General features: G+C 49.4%; 1 protein-coding gene across 3 annotated transcripts; it reads left to right on the top strand.

Annotated features, from left to right (window-relative positions):
- The first annotated feature begins 1529 nt into the window (after nt 1-1529).
- Disp2 (dispatched RND transporter family member 2) lies at nt 1530-16693 on the top strand. Of its 3 annotated transcripts, none has more exons than XM_021156702.2 (8): nt 1530-1772; nt 7868-8197; nt 8538-8567; nt 8709-8832; nt 9090-9205; nt 9377-9504; nt 9824-9921; nt 11600-16693. In XM_021156702.2, the coding sequence occupies exons 2-8, from the start codon at nt 7884-7886 to the stop codon at nt 14825-14827; spliced, it is 4038 nt and encodes a 1345-aa protein (XP_021012361.1). In that variant the 5' UTR covers nt 1530-1772; nt 7868-7883; the 3' UTR covers nt 14828-16693. The 3 variants fall into 3 exon arrangements, with proteins under 3 accessions (XP_021012361.1, XP_085690689.1, XP_029330587.1); XM_029474727.2 differs by having other exon boundaries at nt 1532-1757; XM_085834563.1 differs by lacking the exon at nt 8538-8567.
- The last annotated feature ends 6573 nt before the right edge of the window (nt 16694-23266 follow it).

The raw sequence follows: 23266 nt of genomic DNA, 5'->3' as shown, positions 1-23266 counted from the left end.
CCTTGCAAATAAATAGCCTCTTGGAGGCCATATTTGTTCTTGTTAGAGACTGTCTTTCTTCATATCCGACTGGTCCTCAGAGCACAGTTCTATCTAAATTTCCTTACTATGAAGACCAGATATCCATCTTGGCATTCTCAGAAACTTGACTGAGTGGTACCCACAGTATATCGCTGCTGAAGATCACTGATCTGATGGGGGCTTCCGCAGCTCCGAGTACATTCTCACCATTTCCTGAAAACATACTGAACTCCCAGCCTTCTTTTGTTACAGTCTCCTAAATCCCACTCCAGGTGAAGCATGCTCTGCCTGTCTTTCATGCCTTCACATTTCCAAAACCTCCCCAGCCAGCCACAGCTCCACTGTCTCCAGGAAGCTTGCTTTAAAGCTATTCGAAAGAAATGTCTCTCTTTGTACCCTGCCCTTTCTCTGTCACAAACTGTAGATCAGAGGTGCTATCAACCATCTCCTAGGTCTAGCCACACCCTGGCCTCCTGGCACTGATTTAAGGCTGCCTTTATCTCTGCAGCCAACTGTAAGTCACTCAAGGCACTTCTAAACCTCCAGATTCACTCAGCCCAGGCTCTAGAACCCGTGTCTGCCTAGACCAGCACTTGGACACAATTAAGGGATATCTTCAAGCCAAACCTCTTGAGTCTGACTCTCCTCAGCCCGTTGCTTCCAGCTTGTCACCTCCATGCACAGCACAGCCAGGCCCAGAACAGCCTGCTTGTTGTGAAGTTCTTTTTTTTTTTTTTTTTTTTTTTTTTTTGCCTATCTAAATCTACCGAGGACTCCTCTACACTGAGGCTTCTCCTACTTCTGGTATTCACTATAATTCAGCTACAGTTCTCTAGCCAGGCCTGCCCTTCGACCAACACCTCAATTCCTTCACAGCTAGTCCCTGGTCGGGGGGCTGGCAAGTGCTCCGAAGTGGGTGGCTATCAGTTCTCTCTGTAGGTGGAGAGTGGTGGTAACTGCATGAAAGGGGCTGGGCATCTCTCCTCCTCTCACTCCCCCTATCCCTTGTTGCGCACTTAAAAGATTCGAGAAGAGGCTTTAATGTAGGAAGAGGCCGCAGGCTCAGAGCCAGGTCCAAAATGGGAGGAGTGACCCAACTCGAGCAGATACCCACCTCTCCCTCGGGAGGACAGAACACTGAGAGAAGCCTAGAGAAATAAGGGTATTCATGAGACCCAACCTCTCTGCTTCCCTGCGCTACAAAGTGTGGAAGCCTGGGGTTCAAGTTGGGAGGATTTTACCCGAGTTGTTCCTTTTTAGTTTCTTGTAAAAAGTACAAGGCGTCCAGGAGGGACGGTTTGGCCATATTACTAAGGACAATGATGAGACCTGGTCAGGGTAGAGAGGCCTGTACTGCAGCCTACAACCTTCGTGACAACGAACCCCCCAGCCCCCCATGCTGCGGCTCTGCAGCAGCTTGTGTCCCTGTCTCCCCTCCATCCTTCCTGCCCTCTGTCCATTGGCGGATTTCTCTTCGGCCCCGCCCAGCGACTGGCCTCTGGAGCTGACGCATGCGCAAGATCCCACCGCTGCCGCTGCTTCAGCACCAGAGCCCGGACAGCGGCGCCGCCCACGGGCATGGACGGTGGTAGCAGCCCCAGCTGCTGCAGCGATCTTCTCTTTGCCAGTTTCTGAACCGCAAGCAGCGGCCTGAGGGGAATACATTAGCCCCAGAAGGCAGCTGCCGGAACAAGTAGGAAGAACCCCTCCGTAGATCCTGCTGGAAGATCTTCTCAGTAAGCCTGCATCAGGTATCCTAAATAGCCGCCGCCACATATCACCTCATCCATTCCCCAGCTCTTCTGAAAGCCTTTTCCCGAGGCGAGTATGTTTGTACACCTTCATCTTGCCTGGCTAGTTCATCCTCTCTCATCGACACTTGATAATACCAGTTCTCGTTGCTTTCACCTCCTGGGGGACCTGCCCCACCCACTGTTCTCTCCTTTCCCCTAAGGCCGCAGATGTCCATTTCCTTAACCTCTAGAGCTCCCCCAACTCCCTGAGGCCTTGCCTCTGCGTCTTTGCAAAAGGCCTCAGGATCGCAGATGCGTCGGTCTGCATGTCAGTGAGCAAAGGGGTGTGCATGTACAAAGGGGGGAAAAAGGCTGGCTAAAGCAGGTATCCTAGGGAGAGAAGGCGACATTTGGGATCTACACCAGGGGCTGACTGTCTGTCCATCACCATCAGTTGCTTGTCTGCCCACTGCCATCGGTTGCTCGGCTGCCCAGCAAATCGTTGTTTGTTTTCTCTGCATGGCCTCCTGCTTGTGTACACACTGGCTTTAGCCTCCATGTATGGCAAAAACTAGACTGAAGCCATGACCGCTGAAGGAGCCTCCCAGGGGGTGGAAGAGGAAAAAAAATCATCTTCCCACTGAGTGCCCATTCCCAGAACTGGGTACCCTTCATTTTTCTGACTTCATCAGACGTGTGGTGGAACAGTCTGGCCAGGTAGCAATATGGCGCCATTTCTGTGTCCTGCCTGACTCTGCCGCCCCCAGAATCTCTCTTCAGACATGACACTTCATCTCTCTCCTGCCTGGACTGAAATAAAAGGCATTTTTAAGAGGCAAAAGGCAGATGCAGACACCTTATCTCAGATTATCGGATTTAAATTGTACATTCTGTTTCTCAGAAGCAGGAGAAAACCCCACAGGTGGAAGCAAATGTTTTCTCCCCTCTTTTATTAAATCATTACTCTGAGAGAGATAAAATCTTATTCACGAGGGCAAATCACAGTATGGGTATAATCTCCAGACCAGAGCACAGGCCAGGGACTCTGCTTGCAGTCACAACCTGACCAAAAGAAGGTGGGACTGGGGCTGGGGGTGGGAGTTGCAGCTCAGTGATAAAGCATTTTTTTTCTAGCATTGGCAAAGCCTTAGGCTCCATCCCCAAGCACTGCAGAAAAAAGGGGGGAGAGGAGGGAGGGAGGGAACAGTGACAAATCAGGGCAGGGCCCAGGACTAGGAGCATCTGTACAAGGGGCTACAGCATCATTGGCTGTCTGGCACATCTTGCCAAGGATCAGCCCTGTCTGGTCTCCTCATTTCTCCCAGGCATGGGAACTACTTGTTCTCTTCCAGCAGTCCTCTGGAACCCCTGCTGATCTCTGAAGTTCCCCAGAGATCGTGGATACTACACAGGCATAACAATTTTGTTCAACTCAAGAGAAGAAACACAAATATGCTCCCGTTGACCTAAGCACCACCCTGGGGATAGTTATACCATAAAAAGTACACACTATACACACCACACACACACACAGATACACAGACACACTACACCACAAAATTATCACACAGACACACACAAACACACTACACAACAAACTCACATCACACACACACACAAACACACACACACACACACTGCAGTCCTTTCCTCCCAGTTCTAGAGATTAAACCTGAGCCTTATGTGTACAAAGAACATTACATCCTCATTTCCACCCTCAAGGTAACATGCAATTGTAATGCCAGCCCTCAGGTGGCTGGAACAGGAAGATCACAAGTTCAACGCTACTCTAAACTACATAGACCTTGCTTTCTCCCTTTCCTTGGCCTCCCAAGACCCTTCCTCTAGGCCCCGCCTCTGCATCTTTACCTAGCCTACAGAGAGAGTATCTGTCTTTAAAAAAAAAAAAAAAAATTCAAGTGTGGCAGCAAATTAACCCCAGAACTCACTTGGAAAGCAGAAGTGTAGAGTTCAAGGCCATCCTGATATGCAATCTCAGTTTGGGAGGCTAAGGAGGGGATTTCCATGACTTTGAGGCCAGCCTGGGCTATATATCAAAAGCAAAAGGGGTGAATAGAAAGAGAGAGACAGAGAGACAGAGACAGAGATCTTGTTTGCCTAGGCTGGCTTCCAAGTACCCGATCTCCAGGCACAGCTTTCAGTTCTACAGTATTTTATAAAGTCATTGGCTTCAGAGATGTTTGAATAGTTAATTATTTGTACTTTTAAAATGACCATTCCCTTTCTTAATGGTATGAACAGCTCCCCTCATCTGTCCTGGTCACTCTGTGGGACCACAGTGACATCCAGATGAGTCTCTGAGTTCAGGGAAAGATTATTTCATACAGAGTTGCCCCTTCTGGAGCGCCTGCATTGGGGCTATGTGCCCGGGGCCAGATTCAGCACTTTCTACCCCACTCACCACCCCCCACCCCCCACCCTCCACCCCCCATTTGGCCGGTGCAGACAGGCAGCCCAGGAAGTTACTCATCCTAATTAAAGAGCTGGCTCATTTCCTTGGGAAGACTGAGACAAAGGTTCAACCCTACCACAGTCAGGCTAGAGACTTTCAGATTTTCTACACTGGCATAACATCCTGCAGAGTGAAGACAGATAAGCTTAGGATCAGCTGATCCTTGATCCCTGTAGAGGAACTGAAATGTTTACAGGGAGGGAGCTGGAGCCATAGAGACCTAAGTGGAAGCAAACCAATGATGGAGACTAGATCCCCTTCAACAGAAGGAGTTTGGGAAAGAGAGTACTCCGTTTTCCAGCAGTATGCTCTGTGGCTAACTTCTATTACAAATGAGACTGACACACCAAGTTGGGGCCTGGTTCTTTTTTTTAATTATTATTTTTGGTTTTTCGAGACAGGGTTTCTCTGTATAGTTTTGGCTGTCCTGGAACTCACTTTGTAGACCAGGCTGGCCTCAAACTCAGAAATTCGCCTGCCTCCCAAGTGCTGGGATTAAAGGTGTGCGCCATCACGCTCAGCTGGGGCCGGGTTCTTAAGATAAGTCCTGTGCTCAGTGATCTAAGGTCTTAGGCTGCTGGAACAGGCCCCTCACCTCTACCCTGGCTACCTGACTGTCTTAAGCTCTAGGAGGCAGGCTCTCCTCTAAGAGGGAGACAGAACTGATGCTGGTCACGTTGGGACCCAACCCAGGTCAGGCACAGTGCTAAAAATTAAACAAACAAACAAACAAACTGGGGAGATTGAAACAAAGGCCAAGCTCTAAAGCAGCCAGGCTAGAGGCTTCCAGGCTCTTGTGAAATAATGATATAACGGCTGGCATAGTGCAGAGGGGCGAGGTTATGAACCGTGATATAATCTAAACCAGTGTGCATGCAAGCAGGCACCCAAGCAAGGTGGGGGAAGGGGAGTCACGTGACAGGCAGGGAGGCGAGCAGGCGAAGGTGAAGTTAAAGACCTTCAGAGGCAAAAAGCAGAGACTGACACACTGTCTAGATTAACTGATTTGAAATGTTTGTTGTGTTCCTCAAAGGGAAGAGAAAGCCCCACAGGTGGAAGCAAATGGTTTTCCCCCTTTTTGTTAATTCACCAATCTGGTGGGTAGAAAGCCTTCTTCAGGAGGGTAAGACACAGAAAGCCAGCTTTGTTCTCAAGAAACAGTTGCTGATGCTGGCCATATTCAAACATCAGAACCCAACGTAGGCTGACTACTATATTGAGCACATAGAATATACAAATAAATAAACGGACAAATAAAATAGGAAAAAACTATAGGTTTAAAAACTCTAGTAAATGTTAACACCCGGCATGGTGGTATGCACTTGTACACCGCACACTGAGGAGGCTAAGGCAGGAGAGCTACAAGTTCAAGGCCAGCCTTGGTTACACAGTGAGCTCCTGTCTCAGCAAGTGAATAAATTAACAAATGATCTCATGCATACGCATGACCCAGGCATTTATCCAGTTTCTCTTTGGCCCAAAGAGATTGGCTTCCAAGGGCTTAGTGACTGGCTGCTTATGTCATCAGCTTTATGGAGTTGTCCGAGGTCTTGCTTTAGAATGTCTTTGGTCAAATCAATATATTTCACCGGGCGTGGTGGCGCACACCTTTAATCCCAGCACTTGGGAGGCAAAGGCAGGCGGATATCTGAGTTCGAGACCAGCCTGGTCTACAGAGTAAGTTCTAGTACAGCCAGGGCTATACAGAGAAACCCTGTCTCAAAAAAAAAAAAAATCAATATATTTCTAAATGTTAAACTAGTACAAATAAATATCCATGACCTCAGTCATGACATCAGCTTTCAAATGCAGACGTTATGAAATGGGGATATTACCCGAGTACCTAAAAGGGTCACGTTACCCATGCAAACTACGCTGCTTAAGAGAGCACGCTGCCTGTGGTCCTGAACTTGAGAAAGAGCAGGAAAGCAAACGTGTCCTCCACATGCCGAGTTCTATTTCAGGAATGTCATGTGTGCTATATCAAAACTGAGAGCTCAAAAGAGAACGCTCCAACCATTGTCTTCTCTGAGGGCCCGGAGTCAAAAGATGAGAGAGCCTGGAGCCTACCTCCATCGCCCTCCCCCGCTTATCTTCAATGTGAGACTTGTTCTGTCTTAAACTGTTGATACAGCCACTCTTCTGACAGGGGAGGGAAATAGGCAGAGTTCACCCACTATTTCCACCTTCTTGTCATGGTTTCTGGAAAGAACTTAGCCATTCAACCACCACAGGCAATGACCATCTGCCACTGTGGCCAGGGCTCTGGCTCATGACACATCTGGCAGGGCACCAGGTAGGCCTGGATGTCAGAGTCAGTGTAGCATACACCTGAATCTCCCATGGGAGTCAGGCAAACTGCTGGGCTGGGTAAGCCAAGCAATTTAAAGGAAAGGAGACTTTGCCAAATCATTCGGCCCTGAACTTCTCTGAGAACCCCCATCATCTCCAGGCAGTCTGCTCTGTTGTCAACTCTTTCCTGTCTTAAGACTGGCAATCGTACCCCAGGAGTAAGGCTCTCCCTTCCCATGGAGCTAAAGAGAGGAACTAGACGTGCACAGAGTGTTGTCTTGATGATTAATTTGGGGACTATCACTGACTCCTTCCTGTCATACACACCAACAAAGTAAACCTGTGCTTTGTTCATGATCTATGCCAGGACTGTTGAAAAAGCAGCAATCCTGTTTACTGAGTTTTCCAACTAAAATTGGGCCATCTGAACTTCTTTCTCATAGAATTCAACATGTTGGGCTGTCTACATCTCCCAACTACCATGAATTTCCAGGGTCATGTACTCAGTCTTATTTAACACAATGCCACTTTACCAGCCAGTCTAACACTGTTCACTTAATGGACATTCCTGGCCACCTTCTGTGTCAGTAAGCGGTTTAAGGCACTACGGATGTAGAGATGAACCTTTCTACACATCAGTTTCTGCCTTCCCGGCTTCCACAGCACACCTGAGAAGTGGGGCGTGTCTCTAATCTGATAACTAGTTGCAGCAAATACACGAAGAAAAATCCAATAGGGTGATGGAACAGAGAGGGTGCCAGTGACTGCCTTAGAAAGAATAACCAGGGACTCTTTGCAGATGCTCAAAGGATGTCTGTCAAGAGTGTAGAAAAGCTGAGCATGGTGGTACACGCCTGTAATGAAGGCAGAGGCAGGCAGATCTCTCTGAGTTCAAGGACAACAGGGTCTACATAACGATTTTCAAGAAAACCAGAGCTACATGGGGTGGGGAATATATAAACAGGCAACTATTTAGGTTCAGAAGACCTTGGACTTTGTTCTAATCTTTACCTCTCATTGAATCTGTTTTCAAGCCTGTGAAGCAAGAAAATTCTTCTTGGTTTTGTCGGCAGTAAATAAGACCATGTATGTAGAAATACATTTACTATCAAGCAGTGTCTGAGATAGGGCAGGTTTGCCAGTTATGCTTTAAGAATGCATGCTGTTTGGGTAAATGTGGACCTTGGGATGCATGACTTGAGCTCTCACCCTCCTCATCTGTCCAAAGAACTAAAAAAAGGAAAAAGAAAAACCACCCCTAGGCTCCTATCGCCTTGTCTTGCTTACTGAATAATTCTGGGATGCAGATAACCCACTACCCCCATCTTTCCTGCCTGTCCTCTCCCAGGTCCTAGACCAAAGCCATGGCTCCCGAGGCAAGCCCAGAGAGAAGCTGCTCCCTCCACACCTGTCCCCTTGAAGACCCAACCGGTGCTCCGGTACCACCACCAACCGTGTCCACGCTCCAGGCTATAGACCCGACGAGTCCGTTAACGGCTGGCCATTTTGCCTTTCCTCGAGCGCCTCAAGACTATCAAGAAGGAAGTTCACTATTAGGGCTAGGAGACCAAGCATCTCTATGTGCCCATGTCTCCAACCTCAGCACCTCCATAGACACCTCTCAGCATGATGGGGTCTGGAAGCAACCTTCTGTGCAGCGCCACGTGGTCAGTGTCAGGTAAGGAGGGGGCTGGAAAAGCCATTAAAAGATGCAGCAGACACTGAAGCCTCCATTTCCTTTCTTAGTAAGTGACTTGGATGGCTCCTGCCTCGGATGGAGGCAGCAGCTTGGATGGAGTAGGAAACAAACAAACAAACAACAAAAACAAAAACTGGAACTTGGGAGGTGGGCAACTCTAAAAATTAGTACCAACTTCCTCTATGCCTTGTCCTCTGTCTTGCACCCCTTCCCTTCCTAACCCAATATGTACTCAATCTTTCTCCCTAACCCCCAAACACACACACACACACACACACACCAGAAGACTATGGTAAACGTCTCTTCTTATCTTCTACAGGCAGGAACGCACTTTCCGGATGCCGAAGAGGTAGGGCCAGTCTTCCTCTGTGCTCCCAGGAGTGGCTAGGCTGGTACCCACTCCATGAATTTTCTTCTCTGCTACCCCAGCTCACCAGCCTTACCACCATACCCAACGTCAACTCATGCATGCTTTCTCCCTCTTTTCCAGCTATTCCCATATGATTGCTGATTGGCCAGTGGCTGTGATCGTGGGGTGTCTGGCCTTCATCTTCCTCTGTACCCTAGCTGGGCTGTTGGGAAGCCCACCACTTGACTTTTCTGAGCCTTTACTGGTGAGAGGCCACAGGAGGGAAAGAGATCCCTACACTTAACCTTACAGCTCAGTCTAGGGCAGACAGGGGGGTATAAGGTGGTGTTGGTGAGTTCTGGATCACCAAAGAGAGATGGGGATGGTACCGACATCATATATCTACAATCCAGATAGGAGGGAACCAAAGGGGTTCAGCTGGGAAGGGCGCAGAAGGAGGATAGTCTTCCTTTGCCCCCACTCCTCCTGCACACTTGTTCTTCTCTGCTCTTTTTCCTGCAGGGTTTTGAGCCTCGAGACACAGAGATAGGCCGAAGGCTAGAAGTTTGGAAAGCCATGCAGGCCCTCACTGGGCCCAAGAATCTGCTTTCTCTTTCCCCAGACCCTGAGATGAACAGGTAACATGTCCCCCATCTTCCCACTGAGAGTAGCAAAGGGAGGAAGAAGTCCAGGAAGGGACACCAGGTGACTTCTCCAAAGACATGGGAGAGCTGGCTGGTGCTCCTCCCATTTCTTGAGAGTCCACCATCCTGAACAGTACCTTGAGAAAACTGTTCTCTCTACCTCAGCTCAAGCCTCCTCAGCACCCTGAGCCCTGCAGCCTGGGGCAGGGCCGAGGAAAGTGTGGTCCGGACCAAGAGGATGGTGGGGCCTGTGGAAGTCAAAGAAGAAGAGAACTTCTTTTGTGGCCGCCCTGGTAAGCTGCATGGTGGCCAGTACTGACTTCGGGGGGGGGGGTCCACATCCTGTAGGATGAGCAAGTCCAAAGTTAATAATAGGCAGATTGGAAAAGAAAATGGCCACCAGCCATGTCCAAGCCAAGGAAGATGGAGTAATGAAATTGGTCTCAAGTGCTCCAGTCAGGCAAGAATGAACGCAGGCAAGACTAGGCATAGGGTATAGACTTCCGACTGCTGGGGATCAAGGCTTCAGGTGGCCCAGAATGAGAATCTTATCTTTTAGAGGGCCCAGGTTCTGGGGTCAAAGGGCTGAGCTGTGTGGGGGTTGTGTTGCAGAGAAGAGCCATGCAAAGCTGGTGTTTGTGTCCACCTCTGGGGGAAGCCTGTGGAACCTGCAAGCCATCCATTCCATGTGTCGCATAGAACAGGAGCAGGTGAGCTGGCTGGGGACATGCCAGGGTGTGGGTGGGAACTGAGGACATGAAGGACCCAGTCGCCGTGGGATACTGCTTAGCCAGGACTGTCAAGGTGGACTGAGGAGAGCTCTTCCTGCTTAGAAAACTATTCCAGTTCTCCTGGGTTGGGCCAGGGCAAAGGAAAGGAGGCTGACTGTAGAAGCTCCAACCTCCCGTGGCAAAGAGAACTCAAGGAGAGTATAGGGAGTTTTAAAAGGTTTGAAAAGAGATCTCAGATGTGTGTGGAAGAGACGCTGGCCCTGGGAAGTTGAGACTCTAGGCTTCAAGGCTGCAGCCTTGTCAATCCAAGCAGTGCCAATTCAGTTATGCTGATGGAGAACCATATACAGAGGCATCTATGGGAGTGTTTGCTGCTAAAAACAGAAATGCAAACCGCTCTATAGCTCTATACACCAAGTCCCTTGTGTCACACCACGATGTCCAGAGCATCAGAAGACACTGGTTAAGAATATGTGTTCTGAGCCGGGCAGTGGTGGTGCATGCCTTTAATCCCAGCACTTGGGAGGCAGAGGCAGGTGGATTTCTGAGTTCGAGGCCAGCCTGGTCTACAGAGTGAGTTCCAGGACAGCCAGGGCTACACAGAGAAACTCTGTTTCAAAAAACCAAAAAAAAAAAAAAAAAACCCAAAAAAACCCCAAAAAAAGAATATGTGTTCTGCCCTCAAATGCCTGAGTTCAAGGCCAGCTCTAGGGTTCATTTGGTATGTAACTTCTTAATCTCTCACTGCCCCATATGTGTTGTTGTTTGTTTGTTTGTTTGTTTGTTTGTTTGTTTTTGGTTGGTTGGTTGGTTGGTTGGTTGGTTGGTTGGTTGGTTGGTTTTCTTTGGTTTGTTTTTTTAGTGCTGGGAATCAAACTTAGATACTTGTATGGACTAAGTACATGCTCTATTACTGAGCTACATCCTCAGCCCTGTAAATATGAAATAGGGACAATAGTAGTATGCCCTTTATAGGGAAAGTGACTGTGAAGTGAGATTGACTTTGGAAGAACCTGACATAAGGCTGGCACTAGGAATGACTTGATAAGTGTATAGCATCAGTGTCACTGTCAACTAGGCCCCAAGGACGTGCGTGTGGTTAACGGCAGAGTGGGGCCTCTGACTCCCAGGTGGGAGCTTTGCACAACACCAGCTGGGGACAGCGGGGTTGAAAAGGAAAGGAGGCACACGGTGGGAAGAGGAAGTTCTGGCCTTAAGAGGCCTTCAGCAACCCAGGGAAAGAAGGGCTGGGGGTTCTCCACGACCCTGACCCTGGAATGTCTTCTACTGCTTGCTTCCAGCTCCCTGGTCTCTTGACCTTGCCCCATATGTGGCTTGTCACGTCTATTCCCATTCCTGAGTTAGGAAGTTGCAAAGCTGGCAGGGAGGGGCTGCAGGAGCCCTTCTGGTAGCCTCTGGGAAAGGTCTGGGGAAACTTCCCCAAGCTTGCCTTTGATAAAGCCAAGACGGAGTTACTAGAAGCTAGGCGAGGTGCAAAGTCAGCTTTGAGACAGAGTAGTTCCTTTGGGTAGTCAAAATACTTGCTCTCTGCCCTTCAGCATGACAAGAGGCGAGAGGGCCCAAGACAGGGTTAAGGTAATCTGGGCCCCTGGACTTCCCTCTGAGCTTCACTCCCCCACTCCTGTGTGCCCTACAGATCCGCTCTCACATCAGCTTTGGGGCTCTGTGCCAGCGATCAGCAGCCAATGAGTGCTGCCCCAGCTGGTCCCTGGGCAACTATCTGGCCGTGCTGTCTAACCGCTCCTCCTGCCAAGACACTACCCAAGCTGATACAGACCGCACACTGGCCCTGCTACGGTTCTGTGCCACCTACTACCATCGTGGTGTCCTGGTGCCTGCTTGTGTGGGGTCTAGCCAGGACAAACCCCCGTTTTGTGCCCAAGTTCCCGCCAAGTGTACCGGAAGCAACGTTGTCTATGAATTCCTGCACTACCTGCTAGACAGAGACTTTCTAAGTCCCCAGACTGCGGATTACCAGGTGCCCTCCCTCAAGTTCGCCCTGCTCTTCCTGCCCATTATAAAGACCTCCTCTCTTCTAGACATCTACCTGGACGGCCTAGGTGACCCAATTAAAGTCTCTGACAACTACACATCTATCAGTGGCATGGACTTGGGCCTCAAGCCCAGACTGCTGAAGTATTACCTAGCCGAAGACACCATGTACCCCTTGATAGCCCTGGTTGTCATCTTCTTTGGCATGTCCCTCTACCTGCGCTCACTCTTCATCACGTTCATGTCACTTCTAGGGGTGCTGGGCTCCCTAATGGTGGCCTACTTTCTTTACCATGTGGCATTCCGCATGGCCTACTTCCCCTTTGTCAATCTAGCGTCTCTCCTTCTGCTTAGTGGCGTCTGTGTCAATTACACGCTCATCTTCTTGGATATGTGGCGCCTCAGCAGGGGCCAGGTGCCTTCCGGGGGCATGCCACACCGTGTGGGCCGTACCATGCACCACTTTGGCTACCTGCTCCTGGTCTCAGGCCTCACCACCAGCGCAGCCTTCTACGGCAGCTACCTGAGCCGCCTGCCCGCAGTGCGTTGCTTTGCTCTTTTCATGGGCACTGCTGTACTAGTGCACATGGGGCTCACACTGCTCTGGCTTCCCGCCACCGTGGTGCTCCATGAGCGCTACTTGGCTCACGGCTGTGTGGCCCAAGCGCACGGCCAGAGGGGTGGCAGCGACCCCCTGAGGCTGTTGCTGGCGTTGCACAGACGGATCCGTATTTTTCGCAAGATTATTTCCATCCTCTCGCGCCTGCTTTTCCAGCGCCTGCTGCCCTGTGGTGTCATTAAGTTTCGGTACATCTGGATCTGCTGGTTCGCGGCGTTGGCGGCAGGGGGCGCCTACATCGGCGGCGTCAGCCCTCGCCTGCAACTGCCCATTCTATTGCCACTTGGAGGGCAGTTCTTCCGTTCTAGCCATCCCTTTGAACGCTTTGACGCAGAGTACCGCCAGCAGTTCCTGTTCGAGGATCTGCCTCCAAACGAGGGCGGCAATTTGCCAGTGGTTCTGGTGTGGGGAATCCTGCCAGTGGACACTAGTGATCCCCTGGACCCTCGCACCAACAGCTCAGTGGTAAGTGATCCTGACTTCTCGCCTAGCAGCCCCGAGGCCCAGGAGTGGCTCCTGGCTCTCTGCCATGGAGCCCAGAATCAGAGCTTCTTTGGAGATCAGCCAGAGGGCTGGCCTACGCTGTGTTTAGTGGAAGCCCTACAGCAGTGGATGGAGAGTCCCAGCTGTGGCCGCCTGGGTCCTGATCTATGCTGCGGACAATCAGAATTCCCTTGGGCCCCCCAGCTTTACCTGCACTGTCTCAAGATGATGGCTCTGGAGCAAAGTCCTGATGGCACACGTGACCTGGGACTCCGCTTCGATACTCATGGCAACCTGGCAGCTCTAGTTCTAAAGTTCCAGACCAACTTACCCTACAGTACAGAGTACGGCCCGGTCCACCACTTCTACACTGAAATCAGCCGCTGGTTGTCAACGGAGATGAGCAAGGCACCTCCTGGCCTCAACCAGGGTTGGTTCACCAGCAACTTGGAGCTGTACAGCTTGCAGCATAGTCTAAGCACAGAGCCAGCTGTTGTGCTTGGTCTGGCCCTGGCACTAGCCTTTGCCACACTGCTGCTGAGCACCTGGAATGTCCCCCTCAGCCTGTTCTCTGTGGCAGCTGTGGCTGGCACCGTACTGCTCACGGTGGGCTTGCTGGTTCTTCTTGAGTGGCAACTCAACACTGCCGAAGCTCTCTTTCTCTCTGCCTCTGTGGGCCTCTCTGTAGACTTAACCATTAACTACTGCATCTCCTATCACTTGTGCCCACACCCGGACCGCCTGAGCCGTGTGGCCTTCTCTTTACGTCAGATCAGCCGGGCCACAGCGATGACGACTGGAGTGTTGTTTGCCTCTGGTGTGATCATGCTGCCTTCCACTATACTGCTCTATCGGAAGCTGGGCATCATCGTCATGATGGTCAAGTTCCTTGGCTGTGGCTTTGCCAGCTTCTTCTTCCAGTCCCTGTGCTGTTTCTTCGGGCCAGAGAAGAACTGTGGCCAGATCCTCTGGCCCTGCGCCCATCTGCCGTGGGATGCCGGGACTGAGGATCCTGACGAGAAGGGGCGAGGGGGGCCACCAGGATTCTCCGAACACTATGAGTTGCAGCCCCTGGCACGGCGCCGGAGTCCCAGCTTCGACACCAGCACAGCCACCAGCAAGCTTTCCCATCGGCCTTCCATACTCTCTGAAGACCTGCAGATACATGATGGCAGCTGCTGCCTCCAGCATGCCCAAGCCCCTGTCTCCCCAAGGGATCTGCTCCTGGACCACCAGACAGTCTTCAGCCAGTGTCCAGCCCTGCAGACCTCCTCTCCATATAAGCAGGCTGGCCCCACCCCCCAAACCTGGATCAGGCAAGATTCCCAGGGACAGAAAACTGAGCCCCTGCAGGCACTGCCAGAAGGCCCTGCCCACTCCCCTAAGCCCAAAGTGGAAGAGCTCCCCAATGGCCTGTGCTCCTCAGCCAGCACCCTGGAGGGACTCAGCGTCTCAGATGACACCTGTGCCTCTGAGCATAGTGTCCGTGTGCCAGATTCTGTGGGTACCTCCCCAGAAGTCATGAATGACACTGGACACCCCATACTTGAGCGGGGCCAGCTGAATGGGAAGCGCGACACCCTCTGGCTGGCACTGAAGGAGACCATCTATGACCCAAACATGACCAATTCTCACCACAGCAGCTTATCCTGGAAGGGCCGTGGAGGGCCAGGCGATATCAGCCCTGTGATGCTTCCCAACAGTCAGCCAGATCTCCCAGATGTTTGGCTCCGTAGGCCCAGCACCTACACCTCTGGCTACAGCAGCTGAGAGAGGCCAAGGAAGGCCAGACCAGGGTCCAGAACCCTGTTGGTGAATATAAGGCAGATGCCACACTAGCCTAGAGCCTGAAGGTATTTCTCCCTATCGACATGATGTCTTACCCTCCAAGTATGGATTCTAAACCCTGCCAGATGTTCTAGCCTTGATCTCTTTGCTACTTACCCCTGCATCTGGAGGATTCAGTGGGAGGGCCTTGCAAGGTAATACCAGGCTCTCCCTGTGACCAACTAAGGACTCATCTGTCCCCACAGTGCCAACAAGGACCCCTCCTCTGGAAAGGAGGGAGGCCAGATGTGCAGTTCCAGGTACTGGGGAGGCTGATCAGCTGTCTCCCGGGTGACAAGAAGTTCAGTGACGCTAAGGTACTCCATCTTTGGGATCCAGTTGGAGTATCTCACTGACTAGAAAAACCCTTAAGAACCTCCACAGCCTATTGAATCTCATCCCTTCTCATCAGCTCTTAATCAGGACACTTGAGTTCTTGGGAAGCTTCTCTGGGCTGGAAGTGAACACGGGCCTCTGTCCTGCACTGCCTTGTTCTGCTCACACTCACCAGTGTGACTAGAAGCTCTCCAAAAGCAGGACAGAGGTGGATGACAAAAGAGAAGCAGGAAACAGGAAGGTCGGCTTTGGAGTATCCCTAAATTCCAAGATTCCCCCATAGGAAGCTGACTCCAGAATGTTCCCCTGTTAGTGAACAGTGGTTACCCCTTACCATTGCCACACCTGCCAGTCTCCTTGGACCTTTGCAAAGTTGCTCCACAGTGGCCTGCAGTTGGTCAAGACACTGAGAATGGTTGATTGATTGTCCCCCAAAGTCATGTCACTGGGTAGCAGCAGGATTCTCTCCTGACTCATGCTGCCACTACAGCTCCCTGTCTCCTCCTGAGTGTGAGCTTCAGGGCCCCGAGCCCCTGGCTGTCTTGGTCCTTTGCTTCTGGCAGTTACCTCATCTCTTTGCTTGAGCCTCTCTTTGTGAGCCCTCCCTCCCCTTGGGGCCTCCACCTCCAGAAAGAGTTGTAGTCTGAGTAGACTGGAGAGTTCCTCATTTCCTTTGAGTTTCCCCGCTCTGAAACTCCCTGAGATGCCTACCAGCCATGGGGCCTACCGGGTCACAGGCAGCTGAGTTGAAGCTTAGGCTTCAAGGGCATGCCTCTTCCATGGCTAAGGAGTGCAGACAGGCTTTGCCAGAAGAGGTACGAAGGGACGGAAGAATGTGAACAGAATCTAGTTAAGACAAGAACACAAAGTTGCTCTTGTGGGGTTGTCCAGGACCCTGAAGTTTCTCTAGGTATCAGGTCCCCAGTTTCTGAAGACGGCCTCCCTAGCATTCTAGGGAGACTCAAGACCAGTAAGGTTGCTTGACGGTGTCACTGGTCAGTGGCAGAGTGCTCTCCTGACTCATCCTGCCACTATGGCTCCCTGTCTCCTCCTGACCGACTGCCTGCTTCAGGGCCATTAGTTTTCTCCACCCAAAGCACTCATGTGACACAGCTCAGGACACCAGGCACCATCTGCAAGTTTACTGAACACCTGCATTGGAAAGGGTGTTGTAAGGGAGAGAGACATGGAAGGGAGAACTGGCCTCCTGCTGGGAAGCAGGCATTAGTGGGTCAGGGCTACTGCCGAGCTCAGGTGACCGGGAAGATCTTGTGGAGAGGGATGGGTTGAGCTGGGCTTCAGAAGATCAAGCAGATCAGACAGGAGGGAGCGTGGTGATCCAACTCCAGAGGTCCCCTGAGGACCGTTCTTTCAATGAGCTCCTGTGTCTAAAACTCCTGCTCTCAGGGGTCTGAGTTTAGGGGTGCTGCCAGCTCAGCTGCCCTTTCTAGTGCAGATCTCCAGGGGTCTCCAGGTCCCTGGAAGATCCATAGATCGTGGCATGAAGACCACCAATCTAGGCCATTTTATATAGGAGTATCAGAAAGGAGTTTCCAGTGCCAAATAATCTAAGGTAAGGCTAGAGGCAAGCCAGAGGACACTTTTTGTCTTATTTTGTTGAGTTCCTGTGTTATTGAGACCTATCTCCCACCCAAGTAGCCCAGGACAAGTGGAGCAGAAACTCAGATGAGAACATAAGATTGTGGGAAAGACAGAAGACAGTGTTCCCTCAGTATCCATGGAGAACTGGTTCCAGCACACCCTGCACCCTCCAGCATACCAAAATCTGAGGATGCTCAAGTCCCTCGTGTAGAATGGTGTAGTATTTGCATATAATGATGCATATTCTCCTATATACTTTAAATCGTCTCTAGAGTACTTATAATGCCTAATATGATGTAAATGCTATGTCAGTCCTTACCCCGTGTTGTTGTAATAATGACAAGAAAAATAATATGTGTGTGGTGAGTTTTTGTTTTTCTTTTCTTTTTTTCTTTTTCAATGTATTCAGGTTGGGTGTGGTTTATACACACACACACACACACACACACACACACACACACCGAATATTCTGGGTCTGTGTGGCTGGTAAGGCCACAGAAAGGGCTGTGTAAGCCAACTCCTTATCAGGTAACTAATTTGATAAATGTCTCCTGATCAAGGAGGGCTCCATTCGTTTACCTGTAGTGTCAGCTACGTGGGAAGCTGAAGCTGGAGGACCACTTGAGCCTAGAAGACCAAGTACAGCTTGGACAACATAGCAAGGCCATGTCTAAAAAGAGGAGAGAGGCCGGGCGTGGTGGCGCACGCCTTTAATCCCAGCACTCGGGAGGCAGAGGCAGGGGGATTTCTGAGTTCGAGGCCAGCCTGGTCTACAGAGTGAGTTCCAGGACAGCCAGGGCTATACAGAGAAACCCTGTCTCAAAAAAACCAAAAAAAAAAAAAAAAAAATAGGAGAGAGAGGAGAGAGAGAGAGAGAGAGAGAGAGAGAGAGAGAGAGAGAGAGAGAGGAGTTAACAGAGGAGTTAACTACTTATATTTGGAAGCCTAAGCAGCCACAAGTATCTAATTTAAACCTAATGAGTGGGGAGTAGGGGGACATTCCTCAGGTTGTACCCAAATAGCATTCCACTTTTCCAGCTTGCAGCTATTCAACAGAATCCTGGCTTAAACACACCATGTACTGTGTGCTTCTCCATCACACAGCTGGGCTGGGAAGATGGGTCACAGAGAGGATAAAGTGACTTAAGTTCCTTAGCACAAGCAGTCTGTCTCAGGCTGGGTATAGCTTAGTGGTACATCACATGGTTAGCGTACAGGAGACACTGTGGTCCATCTCCAGCACCCAGCTCCGCAATCTTTACCTTAACTCAAGAGGAGAGTACAGTAACTTCTCAGCAGTTGACCTTGGCTTTTCCACTGTGTGTTGTGGGAAGACTACAGTTCATGGACCCTGAAAAGTTGCTCCTTCAGCTGGGTGTAGTCATGCATGCCAGTGATCCCAGAACTTGGAAAGGGAGGCAAGAGGATCAAGAGTTCAAGGCCGTCCTCTTAGAGCTGGTTTGAAGCCAGCTACAGGATACTCTGCCTCAAGCCTCAAGAAGCTCTCCCACAAAGAATCTGCAAGCATGCTCTCCCCTCTCCCATCTTCCCTCTCTCACAATCTTCAGAGTGTGGGAAGGGTGCATGTGTTGGCATCAGGGGTTCAGGTACACCTAAGAATCCTTCCTTTTAAGGATTTCTGGGTCTAGTTCTTCTAAGTCATTGTTGCACAGATCTACAGGGAGGCAGGTGAGTAAGAGCAGCTGACGGTTCAACCATATCTGCTCTCCAGGACACCAGGCCTAGAGGACTGGGAAAATCCAGTGATATCCTAGACTGTCATGTTGGGGCTGAGGGCATAGGTCACTGGTGGAGTGATGGAGAGCTTGCCAGCATGTGCAAATGCCCTGGGTACAGTCATCAGTGCTGGAAAAGCAAACAATAAGAGAGAAAAACATGAATATAATGTCATGCCTAGAGTATGTCAGACTAATAGGCAACCCACATCCTCTAACCCTGATGCTGCAACGAAGATCTAAAGCATTGCAAGTTTTGCATTTGTATATCTGCTTACTTACCTTATAATTGGGGCGGTTGAATTCAGTGTGTGGCCCTGGACATGTGAGGTTTAAGAGCATCCTGTTGAAGCTTGTAAAAAGCAATCCAAGTCATCATGTGTGCTCTGCAAAATTCACAAAATAATTTCTCTCTACAGAGCACTTGTAAAGCCACAGTGCACTAACTAACACCCATCTGGGTGCTGAGCAAGGTGACACAGGTCTGTAGCCAGCACTTGGTAGGTAGAAGTAGGCAGACAGGAATTTTCAAGAGCAGCCTCAGCTATATGGGCAACTTTAGAGCTAGCCTGGGCTACATGAGACCATGTCTAAAATAAAACAATAGAGCCTAAGGATTTATTCAGCTGGAGGAGTGCCTGCCTAGCATGGGGGAAATGGAAGCAGAAATTATCAATGTCATCTTTGGCTACTATGGTCGGCCTGGGCTACATCTCTAAAACAAACAACAAACAAAAAGTCACACACTAGAGCAGACCTAGGAAGTGTTTGAGTGCAGATTTGAATTTGTCATCTTCACCTGCACCCTCAGCCTTGCCTAGCTAGAAGTTCTATCTAATACTAGTTTCCATCATTTGAGATGGCTGTTAAGTGTTTCTCCCATCTTCTTCCAGCATCTGGTGCTCTCCCCTCAACCTCTTCCTCCCACCCCTGCTTCAGAGAACAGAAGAACCCATTCTTCCCAAGGAAAACTCCGGTCCTCTGGGCTTGGTGGCTGATGCCTATTATCCCAGGACTGGAATTGAATTAGGGGATACATCACAAACTGAGACTCAAAAACCAAGAGTTCAAGGCCAGCCAGGAAAACTTACCTAGAGAAAACCTGTCAGAAAAACCATCAAGAAACGGCTTAGTGGTTAAGAGCATAGACTGCTCTTGAAGTGGTCCTGTTGATTCCCAGCGTGTTAGGCAGCTCACAGCAGCCTGTAATTCTAGCTCTGGAGGAATCTGGTGCCTCTGCCCTACATGCAGACCCACACAGAAACACACAAATATACATAAGTAAAAATAATAAAAGTAAATCCTAAAAAAAAAGACAAAGAAACAAAAAACAACCCACCCGTCCCACACAGGCTATCAAACCCCTGACTTCCCTGTCTCCGCCCAAGCCTGGATTCCCTCCATCCTAACTATGATGATGAGGGCATCATCGCCCAATGTCCTCTTGGACTTTTCATGTCAGCCTTTCACCAAAGAGCTGCTGCTCTTCTTCGGGTGTGAGAGAACTTCCTGGGAAGGCAGGAACACCGAGTTTTCGGGAAATTAACTTTTAGCATCATCTTAGTCAGGGTTACTATTGCTGTGATGAAACACCATGACCACATGTAACTTGGAGAGGAAAGGGTTTAATTCACTCACAGTTCCATATAAAAGTTCGACATCACAAACAGTGAGGACAGGAACTCAAGCAGGGCAGGAACCTGGAGGCAGGAGCTGACGCAGAGGCCATGGAGAGGTGCTACTCACTGGCTTGCTCAGCCTGCTTTCTTACAGAACTTCCCCTTGTCCCTCTCACTCAGTTGGCTCTGGCAGCCACTTTGTACCGTAGCTGCATGTGAATGAGCTCTGGGAGCAAGATTATGAAGAAACAAAGTATAGAAGAACTTTCATGAGAACTCCCAAAGCGGCAGCTCTGTGGCTGTTACTGCAGTTCTGTTTAATAATACAGGGGTTGGGGACTAGAGAGATGGCTCAGTGATTAAGAGCACTGACTGCTCTTCCAAAGGTCCTGAGTTCAAATCTCAGCAACCACATGGTAGCTCACAACCATCTTTAATGAGATCTGATGCCCTCTTCTGGTGTGTCTGAAGACAGCTACAGTATGCTTATAATAAATAAATAAATAAATAAATAAATAAATAAAAGAGGAAGAAGAAGAGGAAGAAGAAGAAGAGGAAGAAGAAGAAGATAATGATGGTGGCACACATAGCTGCCAGAGAACCCAGGTTCAGTTCCCAGCACCAGCAAGGCAGCTCATAATTGTCTATAAGGTGGGTTCCAGGGGATCTGACACCTCTTGTGAACTCTAAGGGCTCCTGCTCACACATGGTACCTACCTCCACATACACATACACATAAAATAAAAATACAGTTTCAGAGAGGCCAGAGAGATGTGGTTAACAGCACACAGTGCTGGAGCTGGAGAGATGGCTCAGAAGTTAAGAACATTTACTGGTCATCCAGAGGACACATCCAGAGTCAGTTCCAGAACCCATATGGAGGCTCACCACATCTGCAATTCCAGTTCCAGGAGATATGACCCCCTCTTCTGGCCTCCAAGTACTAGGCACAAAAGCAGTGCACAGACAAAGGTGCGGGCAAAATAGCCAAACACATGAACATATAATATATATATTTTAAAGGCATGTGCCACCACTTCCCAGTAACTATAACTGGGGCTGCCTTACAATTCAGAGGTTTAGTTCATTATCATCATGGCAGGAATTACAATTGTCTGTAAGTCCAGTTCTGCATCTGGATGGACAAGCAGCAGGAAGGGTAAGTGAGCTGGCTTAAGCTTCTGAAACCTCAAAGCCCACCCTCAGTGACACACTTCCTCCAACAAGGCCACACCCACTTCAACAAGGCCACACCCACTCCAACAAGGCTATTTCCTGAGGGCCTATGGAGTCCATTTTCTTCCAAACCACCACTGGCACCTATACATACCCACATATGAACACATGTAAGTGATTTAAGAAAACAACAACAAAAAAAAAACTTGCTTCAGTTTTGGATGGGTAAGACTGACAACCAGAGTTCAATCCCTAGAACCTACATACAGGTGGAAAGAGAAGAGACTCACAAAACTGTCCTCTGACCTTTACACAAACACCACAAACCAAGTGTGTCTGCACATCCATAATGACCCCCTTGTGGGAAAAAAAAATTTAGTTTTGCTGGGGATGGTAGAGAGCATCTGTAGTCCCAACACTAGGAAGCAGAGGCAGGAAGATTGTCTCAGTGCTGGACTAGCTTGGCATATAGAGTGAGACCTATGCCAAAAGCATTCAACTTGATGATGGCTTCCAGTAGAAAAGTGCTTGTCTGCATGTGTGCATCCCTGGGTTCAAATCCCCAGCATACTTTCAAAATAATTCAATTTTAAAAGCAAGGTCGAAAGGCTGGAGAGATGGCTTCATCAGTTAGGAGTGTCATACTACTCTTTCAGAGGACCTGAAGTCTGGGAAATTGAACGTTGACAATAACCTGTAACTCCAGTCTGAGGGGAATCGGTGCTTCTGGCCTCTGCAGGTACCTGCATTCGTGTATCAAATACCCACCTAGTCACACATACATTCACATAATCAAAATAATAAAAATAAGTAAGGTTAATGGAGGGTATTATCAGCCACATTTATCTGAATAGAAAAAGAAAATCTTTCTTATAGAAAGTTAGATTGATTTAACTAATAGATGAGAAAAGGAAAATTGGGTCAGGCATTGTAGTTCATGCCTGTGATCCCAGACAGGAGGACAAGTTCAATACCAGGCTAAGATACCTAGCAAGACTTGTCTCAAAACAACAAGAGCTGTGAGTGAGTGACAGCCCATCTGTGTATGCAAGGCCTCGGGTTCTATCTTCAGCTTGTAAAGAAGACATATGGTGATCATTTACCTCAAAATAGAAAAACCTCAATCTGCTCCAGAGTTAAGCAAGAACATATTTAAAAGTCTGATACATCTAGCACATGCAAGGCCCTGAGTTTGATCCTCAGTGCTCTAAGGAAACAAGTCAATGGGTTTAGAGAGATGCTCGGTGCTTAAGAGCACTCGCTGCTCGTCCATAGGAACTGCATTTCTAGCACAGCATCTCACAGCCACGCAACTACAGTTACCGGGGATCTAATGCCTTCTTCTGACCCCTGGGCACCAGGGATACGTGTGGTGGACATAATACATGCCAGCAAACACTCATACACATAAAAATATTAAAAATTAAAATAAAACAGAGCCAGGTGTGGTGTTTTGTACCCTTAAATCTCAGAACTCGGGAGACTGAGGAAGGCAGATCGGCAGAAGGCTTTCCGTGCAGTCAAGGCCAGCTTAGTATAAAGAGCAGTTTAGGCCAGCCAGGATTACCTAGTGAAACTCTGTCTCAACAATAAATACAAATGAATAAAATTTGACAAAAATTTCCTTTCCAGCAAAATTGGAGAAGATCAGGAACCAAATTTACCACCCTGTCTGAAACAACCAACCAACCAAACAGCAAAATCCAGGAAATGGTGGATTTCATGACCCTGGACATCAGACAGCAAAGACCAGAGACCACTGACAGACAAGAAAGTAATAAGGCCAGGCTCAGGAGTGCCCCAGCTTACTGGGGAGAGCTTGCAGTGTGTAGCGTAGGTTGGGAGAGCCTGGGCAAGGACGGCAGAGCCTTGGGGGTCAGTTCAGAGTCCAGGGAACAGTTAGGGCTCAGGAC

The sequence above is a fragment of the Mus caroli genome, unplaced genomic scaffold (assembly GCF_978045245.1).
Source record: "Mus caroli unplaced genomic scaffold, Mus_caroli_1 scaffold_2, whole genome shotgun sequence".
Lineage (NCBI taxonomy): Eukaryota > Metazoa > Chordata > Mammalia > Rodentia > Muridae > Mus > Mus caroli.
Note: the sequence above shows the minus strand (reverse complement) of the source record. Positions and strands in the feature narration are given on the sequence as shown.

What these genes read in the sequence shown, in the direction of transcription:
- Disp2 (XM_021156702.2), top strand. Translation starts at nt 7,884, where the DNA reads ATGGCTCCCGAGGCAAGCCCAGAGAGAAGCTGCTCCCTCCACACCTGT. An exon ending in CGCCACGTGGTCAGTGTCAG is followed by an intron (nt 8,198 to 8,537) that starts GTAAGGAGGGGG and finishes TATCTTCTACAG; the next exon opens with GCAGGAACGCACTTTCCGGA. An exon ending in CCAGACCCTGAGATGAACAG is followed by an intron (nt 9,206 to 9,376) that starts GTAACATGTCCC and finishes TCTCTACCTCAG; the next exon opens with CTCAAGCCTCCTCAGCACCC.